A 12,311-nucleotide genomic window follows, 5' to 3' on the forward strand; every position below is an offset into this window, starting at 1 on the left:
TTTTCTTTCTCTCCTTTCAACCTCAGATAGTGGCCTTGTTTATATAGGATAGATAGCAAGTTTGAAAAAGGAACAGAGTAAGTCATTTTGATGTCTTTCATCCTCCAAACTCCTCCAATAATGTGTAAAAAATGTTCATTCTTAACAACGATAACAACAACAAAAAACAAAAGATTATTAAGTTCCAAAGACAGAGTATTTGAAAAGGAGACAGACTCCTGTCCAGGGCTTAGGGAACTGTAAATAATATGTATAAGTGAGTAGTATGTACCTCTGGATAAACATATTTAGAATGGATCTGAGACACAAACTGGAGAAATCAGACACATGACACCTAACACGATTGAGGCGGAAAGATGACCAAAGACCAGAGCAATGTATTGACACTGGTTTTAGAGAAAAGTAAAATGACTTGAAATATAAGTCTTAACTTAAAAAAAACAAGAACTGCTATACTGAGTCATATTCATAAACCACTCTGCTCAGGATCTTCTCATTGCCAATGGCACATACACACACACACACACACCACATTTTGTATGAAGACTTAATTCAATTATTCATTCATTCAAACCTTCATTAATCTGTCCAAAAATTATTTATGGAACCTACCATGTACCATAATAACATTAATTCTTGGGGATTCAATGTGGAGCAAGTCACTCCACCTCAGGTCCTCTGTCTGTAAATATGGAAAATGTTTTATCTTCCCCCTCAAAGTTGACTAAGGAGTGGGTATGATCCCACGGGTGGAAACAGCTAGCGCAAGGCTTGGAATACAAGGCATACTAAGTGAACAAATTCAATTTTTATAATCTTCTATGAATTTATTCTCTTGGGATATATTTATATCATAGTAACTATACTTGTATTGTTGCCATCTCAAAAATATAATTTCTTATTTATTATATACCGGGAAAACTGTGTTTCACTTTATCCTACTTTATTCACTTTATCCATCATCTCTATGAGAGAGTGATATGTTTAATAGTCAAGATGTTTTATGGGTAAGCTTTTACTTGTTTAAAATAAGGATGGATTCATTTAAAAGAAAGTTTTTGCTAAGGGCTTAATAGTGGGGATTGGAGAGAGTATACAGAAAATACCAGAATCACAGATATCAGAAAATGCTCTCGGGGTGGAAAGGTGAAGAACCCCTGGGAACTGGAATGAGGAACCACAGATTTATCTGAGACTAGGTCATTAGATGGTTTAAAAATGCTTATCTGTCATGGGAGGAGAATGAGTCATTCACTAAACCATGGAGCAAAGAAGAGAAAGTAAGAGAGAGTAAGAATGCTAAGGACATCTGCTTTCCTGGATCCAGACAATCATGAAGTCAACTTCAACCTCACACCATCAGTTATATCAGTTAATACATCTGTCTTAGTTCATAATACCAGAACTCCTCCATCTGCATACAACAGAAAGCTAAGAACTATCTTGCTACTTGTTTTTCCTTCAAAACTCATATCCAACCCATCCTCAAATGCTGTTGGATAGACTCCTTATCTCTGGCATATCCATTTCTCCTTCTCTACAATCACTTCTCTAAGCTAAGCTGTAAACCTCCATTATATTTTACATGAACAACTGCCTGGTTATTCCAGACCGCCTTTGTAGGTCCATTCTCATGCTCCTCTAATTCTCTTCTTAAAATGAAAACACAATCGTATCACCCCACATTGTCACCATCTCACCCACCAAACACATGCACAGGCTTATACACACACACACACATACACACCCACACCTACCTTTTTATAACCTCCCACTGCTGTCTGTTGGGATAGGATCAAAAGGCTTAACAAGGCATGACTTAGGGGCTTCTATATAGTCTGACCTCTATTTTCCCTTTTCCAGCATCATCTTGTGCCCACAGGTGTGTGCTTTAAGCACCCTATTCTTCTTTTGCCCTTCAACATGCCTTGTTTCAACCACAGGGCTTTGCTCATGCTGTTCCCATGGCCTGGAATGCTCTAACCCACCCCAATCATTCCACTTAGTTAAAAATTCTCTAATACTTTAGTTATCAGATGTAACATCATTTTCTTATAAAGCCATTCCTTACCCTTCCAAGTAGTCCAGAAATTTCACATTATATGTTTTTCACGTATCAAGGACCACTACTTCATGGTACTATGCCAGTTGTACTTTATTGTTTGTGGGGTTATTTGTGCAATATATGTCTCCTCTACTAAATGGGAAGATCCCTGAGAACAGAAAACATATCTGGTTTTGCTCATTATTATACTCTCAGCTTTTCATACAATTCTTGGTACATAGCAGAAATCCTAAATACTTGCTGAATGAATAAAAGTAGAGACGTATTTGATGATTTGGGGAGCACAATGAATACTCTGGGGTCTGTATAGCCTTTATCTCCTAAATAGAAAGTCTGTTTTCCGAAAGTTTGAGACTGAGGTGACAGAATGTAGAAAAAGAATCAAGAGTGAACATGGGATAGGGGAATAGAGAACAAGACAGGAGAAGTGAAGGGATTCAATTGTTCCTTCATGTACTAAGTTCTCCACATTTGGAAAACATGGTTATAGGAGAAACAGGAATGACATGCCTACTATGTTGCCATATGATCTCAGGTATTGTCAAGGAAAAAAAAACATTGATGAACAAAAACTGGCAATAGAGTCTCCATTCATTTGAAAAACAGCTGAAAGTTTCACAAATAAGAGAAAAAATCTGTATGCTACTCTCTGATGAGTCATTAACATACATTAAGTAGAACTGATTTTGCCACTTGATCTATGAGGACTTTTACAACTGAGTACACTCAGTAACAACAGATAGGGAGAGAAAACACTCCAACTAGAAAACATAAACAACAGATAACATGAGGAAAGAAAGACATTCAGAACATCTCAAAGTATCTAAAATTGATTCTCATGCTTTACATTATTATCTCCTTAAACAAAGCTTTTTTTGTAGAGCCTATATTTATTAATCATAATGCAACTTAATGAAGTGATTTTTTTGGTGAAGGAACAAAAAAAAGTTAGCTATAAAACATGACTGTCATTAAGATTTCTTCAATGTAATCAACAAGACAGACTTCATATTTGTATAAAATCTATTATTATCAGTAAGTGCCACCTCTTGTGTATCTGGCGGGGGAGTAATAGTTCTCCGGGAATGGGGCTGCTAAATGATAGTTAACAAAAGCCCTAGAGTCTTCCATCTTGAACCAAGACTCCTGGATTGTAAAAATGTCATGATTTTAATAAATCTACTTCCCTTGACTTACTTTTTCTTTGGGGGGGGGCACTAGTTCCTTCAGTAGTCAGGCAAACCCACATGCTTTCTTCCTGACATTGCTCACCTTCTCCCAGCTCAAAGCTTTAAAGTGATTGTACTCTAAAAGGCTGCTTCAATCCCAGTGGGAAATGTATAAAAACTTTATAGCTGAGGCACAAGTTGCCTTTATTTTAAGGTCTTCTTGAAAGTGGTGGCTCTTATGCCTTTCGTTGATTTGTCTTACTCATTATCCTTTCTCTTACCTTATTGTAAACTCAGCTGCTTCTGAATCTCTCAGCTTCCAAGTGCTTCCTAGGTTTTGGTCCAATCTTGGTTTTTTAGCCTAATATGCAGTGTCCTTTACTCCTGAGTCTGTTGTGCCTTTTAATAAATGACTCAGTCATATTTTCCAGTTTTTCCAAATATTCTAGACTAGTTGGATCCGTGACTAGACCCTTCATTTCACTGCCAGCAGTTCTGGTTTCCAATGTTGTTTCTACTCTGCACTGCTAATGCCTGTTATTCTGTGTGACATTATGCTATGCAAACTCTCCATGGTACCATTGATAAGATCATAGCCTCTCCCTACCCTACTCCTATGTCTCTCTCTTTGGGTCAAAGACATTTTTGGTTTATCTTTATGCTATAAGTCAGCAGGCATATAAAAAACTCTGCTATGCTTCTCAAAGTCACTATGATGTGATCGTTTGAGAGTGATTTAAAAAAAAAAACACTTTAAAATACTACTGCTGCTATATTTTGGGAATATAACAAGTGATGAGTACAATAAAAGCCACATTAAGTTAAAAAAAGATACACACATTTAAAATGTTTTTCCTGTAACCACTCACCAGTGATCCACTTATTTGTACTACATGTAATTTTTTTAAACTGCCACATGATTGTTGTCCTAGACATTTATGTGATTACTCCCCCCACCTACAACTGGTATTTCAGTAAGATTTAAATGGCACTGCTTTCTGCTGAAAATTTAAAATTTTTGAGAGGAAGCAATCATTTTATATCACTAACCAACATTAATAACTTAAACTGAAAACTCATAGAGAATCAGCTTAAGGCGAAATATTGGCAGTTACAGAAATGCCTCTTACAGATCTCCTGTAGTTATCTACTTATTTAAGCACCCATGTCTATGCAAATGGTTGAGAATCAAGCTCAAATAAAAGTTGGGCAACAGAATACAGCATAAAGCAAATATTTCTGTTTGATCAGAGATACTTTTTCTCACAAACAAGTTGATAATTTATTTTAAAGCACTTCTAAAATTATAATGCTGCAAAGAAAATAAGAGAATAGGATATTTTGAATGTATATGGAGAATGTCAGATTTCAGTCACTTTTGCAGTCATTTGTCATAGCTCTCCATGAAATGATGTTACTTTGTGACATAATGATTTCCAAACCTGTGAATGTGATGTTTCGGGGACTCAATCCACTGAAGCCAACCTAGGCTATCCCATATTTATCCACTCAACTTACAGACCTTAGTTCCAACTCCCGAACCTTAAGTTATATTCACCCATGCTAAGTAGAGCAAGAATAACATCACTTTCAGGATGATGTAGCACTTTGTCATACATGTATTTTATAGGGGCTGGAGTTAAAAGGAGTCTGAGGAAATCAAGAACTTGAAACAGAGGACATCTCATGGGCATGCACCAGACCAGTATCACAAAAAATCTAACTCAGCAGTGATCCCTCCCCTTGAGGTCCTCAAAAAGAGTCCAGGGAGGTCACTGTCACTTCAGCTGTATTATACTACTGATAGGGCTTCCATATTCTTTTCTCTAGCCTTTGGGGTATCTTATCCTCCTGAGTTCCTGAATTTCATTCCTCTGGGAAATATAGGTAGTACTATGAATTTTCAGTTGTGTTGGCTTTAAAACCCGTATCTTTTCTACTGTCTCATGCACAAACATCTTATGGGGACCTGATCCAGGCAGATTGTGGTCATTGTTCATGGACCCTGTATTACATATGAGATGGGGGTCTGTTAACCCAGCTGCTGGAGGAAGATTTTATTTCCCAAGGGAGATGCTAACACATCTGGGGCAATGTGGTCTTCACACTTAGTTTTGGATTCTCTTTCTGCTGACAGACGTCTGCTCCCTGGCAAGGGTAAGAGTAATAATCTGTGGTTAATGTTTTATGAAAAATGTTGGCATGTTGTAATAAAAACAAAGCCCTTCTCTCTCTTTTTTTAATAGGCATACAGAGTTTGTGTATATTAAATTGGACATAGAACAGATCATGAGGGAAATACCGAAGTGTTGTTTGGGTGATCTTAATTTAAGTCAATAATTATTTAAGATCAGTAAACGTTTTAAGATTTACCACTTTATATCTGTTTGCTCTTACTTAGCTGGATCACCATGAAAGCAGGACTGCATATGTATTTCCTGATGATGAAATTAATGTTAAGACTGTTTGAGTTAAGCATCTCAGTGTTTAGAAATTCTAGGTGGAGGATGTGCGTAAATCAATGAGGGGGCTGTGAGAGAGCAAGACTTACCAGGTAATAACCGTGGCACTGCCATCTTTCTTTAGGACATTGTTTTAAGTGAGAAGCTAGAGTAGTCTTCCCTCTGATTACACTATCATTTTGGAATTTTCCATCTAAAAGCATCCTTACTGAAATAGGTGTACGTTCTATGGCAATCACACCTACAAGGAAGGCATCCAAACTACCAAAAAATGGGAATCCTATAAGGGCCAGGGAAATAAGATCTTTGCAGTGTCTTAAAATTGTTAGGCAAAGAAATTCAAATTCATTGACAGTGATTCAATCTCTAGGTCTCCAGAGATTCTAACAAGAGTGTACTTCTAGTTTCCACCTTTAAACTTGTTCATGTACAATATATTCTTTTTTCTTTCTCATGGAAAGTTTGGTTGACTGATAAGATATACTCAGTTAATAGATTAGATGTCATTTAAAATAGAATTAGACAGGTGATTTCTATTTGGATAATTTCAGTTGAAAAGTTGTGAATTCTAGGCAGAAAGCTATGGAGTCAGGAGTTCCCAGGGCACTATACTGGCTTATTCAGCTTAACTAGAGATTTGGATACACCGGAATGACCTGGAGGGAAATACTGAATAGAGTGCCAGATGCGGGTCAGTGACAAGGGCATCAGAGGTTATGGACCTTGCTGGTTGGTTTCTTCAGGAGAAGGCAAATTAAGTATCTTCCCAGTCCCTGATTCCTTTCCTGTGAATAAGGGGGTCAAACTGGAAAATCCTTCAGGTTCCTCTCAGTTCTAGAAATCGGTACTTCACTATGTCACATCATTGACACAAGGCAAAAAAGTAAACAACTTGTGTGAAAGATAAGAAAAAGCTTTAAAACTTCTGGTTTTCTGATAACAGAAAAAAAAAATCATTTCAAGAGGGCTTACAACTAGTACTGCAACATCCTGAGGAGCACACTGCCTCTTGCTCTTCCTTTTTGCCTTGTGGATGATAAAACAGGAAGGTGGGAAGACAAGGCATCTTAGCCCATACCTTCCATCCACAACCTCCATCAACACCTTTTTCTTTTCGTAGCTGATGGAGGGTCTAAGAATTAAAGGCACTGCTGGCTAAAGAATGCAGCTTAGAGACTCTTCAATGTCAGGAACCTAGAAAGTAGGCAAAAATTCTGGGAAGGGTTGGTTTGGATATTTAAGGGTGGAATTGGAGAGGCATGTATGGATCAAATCCATGTTTGGGAACAAGCATTTACCCTCGGTCAAACGTTTGCTGCTATTTGCATGAACCACATAGAGTGTTAAAGGAGAGAACTTAAGCTCTAGCTCCTCATTGCTGCATGGTAATGCAGGCCACCATAGCCGTATCTTCCATAATTCAAGAGAGTAAGAAATAGGATCTTCCTTTCAAATCCACCTATTTTTCAAATATTGTTAATAATTTCAGAAACAAGATAAACACAACAACAACAACAACAGAAAGCTATTCGAGTTTCCTCAACTCTTGCCTGAATTCACATTAGAACTTCTGCAGGATGAAATTAAAAATAGTCAATTATTCAAGGACAAAAGAGGGGTATTCACCCAATGCCGTCAGAATACTTTGTATTTAGGAAAAGGAGAAGACCTCCGAGAGCTGACATTTTATCTGAACTTTATAGAATGGACTATAGTTTAATTATATTTATAAAGTAATATGCCAGCACAGGAATTTGGCTCACACAGACTGCATAAAGACAGTTTTTTGTTTTTGTTTTTTTTAAGATTTTACTTATTTGATGGGGGCGGGGGTGGGGTGCACCAGTAGGCAAAGTGGCAGGCAGAGGGAGAGGAAGAAGGCTCTCCGCTGAGCAGGGAGCCCAATGTGGGGCTCAATCCCAGGACCCTGGGATCATGACCTGAGCTGAAGGAAGCTGCTTAACCGACTGAGCCACCCAGGTGCCCCACAAGGACAACTTTAAATCTGAATGTTAAGACATTGGGGAGGCTCCCTTATTCAGAGAGATGCAACATCTACTTAGTAGATGTGTGTGTGTGTGTGTGTGTTTAAGGATTTTATTTTTATTTTTTTGACAGAGAGATAAAGAGAGAGAGAGCACAAGCAGGGGGAGTGGAAGAGGGAAAGGAGGCTCCCTACTGAACAGGGAGCCCGATGTAGGGCTAGATCCCATCATGATGTGAGCCAAAGGCAGACTCCCAACCAACTGAGCCATCCAGGCACCCCTTGCTTGTGTTTTCATATATTTAGAGAAATGTAAATTTAGAACTACAAGAGACTTTAGAGATAACTTAGTCCTGTACTGCACTTTCAGTTAATAATAATAATATTTAACGCTTATGCTAGAATACCAATTTATTAAGAACTATTCTCGGTGACTTATCTACTTATCTATATTCAGGCTTCCATGCTAATGAAAGCTCAGGCCTTGGCAACTGCTGACCAGACTTGTGACATGGGAAGCATGGAGGCTTCAGTTTTTGTTGCTGTTTTGTTTGGTTTTATTTTATTGTTGTTCTTGTACAGTAGGATAAAAACTCAACCTATTCAGAGGGTTATTGTGAGGACAAGAAAACTAATTTTTTTTTCCACGTTGTAATATACCTCCGACTCTTCAGAGTGTACACAACTAAAGCTAGAGAATATTTTCACTTTCGCTTGAGCATCAAAGTTATCAGGGATTTTCCATTTCACTTCGTAGGAAATATACAATTCAAATTCCCAAGGTCAGCTTGAGATTTTCTTTATTTCTACAAATTCCATAAATATATGATTTCTATATATTGTGGAGTAGAGGTTATAGCCTTCTCTGTTCAAAAATTTCACAATATTTGGTTACTTACAGGTATATTCATAGAGAGTTTAAATATCTAAATATATATTTAAATATATACATATGTAGTTAATATAGAATGACTTAGATACAAAGGCAGTATTTTTCCCTTATGAAATATTGGTGAGAAAATATATGACATAACGGCGGAAAAAACATGTTTAGAAAGGAAACTGTACCATACTGTGATACTCTGCCTCTTCTTAAGGAGCTAAAATTATGATGATTTCTAGAAACACCAGTGGAAAAAGTACAAGAGAGTTTTTCCAATAGATAAATGCTCTAGGCATAGAACTAATGTCAGTTTGTTTCATTCATGAAGCAAACACTTATCAGGCTCTGGCGATGCTCACAGCTCTGTGCTCTGCACACACGGATTTTCCAAGAGATGGAACATGGGATCCCCCTGCAATGGGGAAGAGGAACTGGAATGGCTTCTCAGTTCCCCACACTGAGTACAAATTTCCCATCCCAGCAGCTTACACGTATTCAAGACTATGAAGCTCAAAGAGAAAGGAAGAGGCAATGGAAACAGGAGGTAGAGAAATTGAAAAAAAAAAAAAATAGGAAGTAAAGGGAAAGATGAATAAGACCCAGATATATCTGTGTCTACTCTAAAGAGTCAGATTTACAGTAAAGTTTTTTTTTTTTAATGAACTAATATTCTTCCTGCCCTCCGTTTAAAATATTGAACATTCCTGTGTCCTGAGGCAGAGTAATCATTTAAAATATGTTGGAGCAAACACGACGACATTTGTTTTATTTTTCAACTCTATGACTTAAACGAGAATATAATTCAAAAGAAAATTTCTAAATGTGGCTGATAAGAACTGGTTTCAGTTTTAGAAATTATAACAAGTAAAGCAGCAATGTTCTCAAGTTTCCTTCAGCCTAAGGTATCATGGTTTTTGGAACATATGTTCTCCAAGAGTTTTAGAAATCTTAATACTAACTCTACTGCAAAATTTTACTGCTTGGTATCCTCATTCAGCCAAAGGCTATGCAAAAATTTATGTAGCTAAATAACTCTCTGGAGAGGATATACCTAAGACACTTAACAGCTGGGTAAGTTCAGATGTGTTCACAGAGTCAAAGCTTACTCTAAAAAAATAAGCTCAAGGTTGGGCAACATTTTCAGAATAATTGTCATTTCTGTGGCAAGAAATACATATTAAAATGTATCCTTCTTTAAAACATTAGTCAACAGATCTAAATGTTTCCATAGCTGTTTTTATCCACTTAACTAAAAAAATATCTTGGGTCTAAGTTTCAGACACTGTGCAAGGGTTATAAAGAGAGAACCTTGACTACCTCAGGCCCTGTTCCAGCTGTGATTTTAGAAGCCTTCCTATTTTCAGTCAAGGTACACATGTTGACATACTGTCAACCAAGGCTTGGTCTGTCATCACACTGACTGATTTTCTGTGTAACCTGTTGTGAGTGGAACAGAGGATATACTTGAAAAACATTTGACTAGGCCTTCTCCCACTGCTACATGAGAATGGTTTCTTCCTAAGTCACAAATCTATTCTGAATGTTAATTAAATATTTACAAAGTACTTTAAAATCCTCCCTGAATGCTAATATGAAAACAGCAGCCTAGGTTCATTTGAATAAGCAGAAATTTTTGCCCTTCCAAATGAAGGGTTTCTGGCCTCTGAGTTTAATTCAAATAATCCAAGGATTTGGAAAAAAGAAAAAAAAAAAAAGAATTGAACACCTACTATGTACAAGACCCCGTGCCAGATGTCAAGACAAAAGTAAACTTTCCAAGACTAGAAAATTTGTCATAAATGACAACATTTCATATTATTTAATTCACACCATTTCCCTCTGGGCTTAAAAGCCAAATTAGATGCAAAACACTCACCTTTTTAGCATGAAGCTTTTACATTGCTCCTTAACACACAACACTGTATCCTAGTTACATAAAGATGCAGTATTTTCTACATATTAACATATATTTCCACATTTTATTCATTAGGTTTTTGAAAGTATTTTAGCATGAAGGTTCCATTTATTGTATCCCAAAATAAAAATAGCATCAAAGTCTTTTTGCAACTCCCAAAACACAGTTAGGGAATAATGATCGTATGCTAAAAAATGTAAAATGCAATTTATGCTGTGCCCCATTTACTACAAAATCACTACGAACAATGCATTTTGTACAGTATATTGCTCCAGGGAAACTGGATCAGCATCAGGAATGAATAAAGAACATTGCATTTGAAATCAGCTAATTCTGCTTCAGTGCTTTTAAAAACTATTTGTTATGATATTACTTCCTGTCAAGCACATAATGTGATATTTTCCTCAATAAAACTAAACAGTTGCTGTAATTTCAGTTTCCCTCATTTTCCACTTTTTAAGCACTAAATATTTAAACAATGCAGACCTGGAAGTTTCAAGCCAGTTATCTGATCCACACATCTTGTGGCCTAAGGTACAGTTCCTATCCATACGGGGATATGTTCTTGTCCCCCAGAAATACACAATGGCAGCTGTTGAGGTCCTTACCTGCCCGCACGCCAGGCCCATTCCTCTTTCTCCCATGCCATGTGGACACGATAAATTTAACTCCAGGGCATCTGCTCCAGAAGCCTTGAGGACGTGGAAGGAAAATGCAAGAAAAGGCAAAGCTTTATTTGTGTCCCGATACACTTTTGCCATTAGTAACTGAACATAGGTCACATTTGTTAAATTTAACCTTATAGCTATCTTGTGAGGTGAGTTATGACTCTCAAATGAGACTGTCTGTAACAATAACAATGATAACAACAGCAAATATTCCTTCGGTGCTGCGAAGTGCTCTATGTGCTTTATACTTATTATCTCTGATTCTCATAGTCCTTGGATTAGCAGGACACAAATTTTGCAGACAAGGAAACCGAAGCATATAGTTCATGACAAACCTGGTATATTAAGAACACAGCAGAGATTTCAACCCAGATCTGTTTGACATCACACTTAGTCTTCCCTACACAGCTTCTATTTTTATAAAAACAAATCTTACCGATTCTGGACAATTGGTATGGAAGTCGTAGTGCAACGCAAAATGGAGTAGGTTACGTGGAATGCATACAAGTAAAATTTTAAATGTTTTTAACTGAGAATAAATTGTAACGCATTAGAAATAAGTTCATGGTAAGAAACATGAAGTGCAGACAATTTTGTCTTTAATAATTAAATAGGATTCATTCTAATTTAGCTCATTAATTCATTAATATACAAATAAATCCTGCAAAATTGAACACAACAGTTCATTCGAAGTATTCTTAGATTACATGAAGAATCATAGAATTTGTGACCAGTCTTTGTGAAAAACTCTCAAAAACAAGCAAAATGCTTTTTTTAATAGTTTAATATGGTAACTGGAGGGATGCGGGATAAACTATAAATGAGTCACGTTTGTATATTATTTTACCTAACTTCTAGAATTTCTCCAATGCCACAATTTCTTATTAAGTAAGGTCAACTAGAAGCTTGAGTCTGTTTCTGTAACATTAAACAAGTCTGTCGCATCGCTTACTTTGTAAGTGTACCACAAATCCTACTTTAGGCCAACAGCTGTTTCTTCAAGGGCTTGCTTTTTTTCCTGATTGTTCAAGATTTTAGCCCATTTTTTCCTGTTTTATAAATTTTAAGTAGGCTCTCAACAAATTGAAGAATTCTAGTTAGCTATTCTTCAGTTGACAATCTTCCCAATCCTATTCATTAGTGAGTCTGCTCTTTCTTTTGCATA

General features: G+C 36.8%; 1 protein-coding gene across 5 annotated transcripts in view; it reads right to left on the reverse strand.

Moving 5' to 3' along the window:
- The window catches only part of DPYD (dihydropyrimidine dehydrogenase), an 831,034-nt gene that overhangs the window by 266,281 nt on the left and 552,442 nt on the right, over positions 1-12,311 (reverse strand). For all 5 annotated transcript variants that reach the window (XM_082686466.1, XM_082686464.1, XM_082686465.1 and 2 more), the window contains one exon: positions 11,087-11,170. In XM_082686466.1, the coding sequence (XP_082542592.1) occupies positions 11,087-11,170 (84 nt within the window). The remainder of the gene's footprint in view (positions 1-11,086; positions 11,171-12,311) is intronic.

Source organism: Mustela nivalis (genome assembly GCF_964662115.1).
Source record: "Mustela nivalis genome assembly, chromosome: 10".
NCBI classification, from domain to species: Eukaryota; Metazoa; Chordata; class Mammalia; order Carnivora; family Mustelidae; genus Mustela; species Mustela nivalis.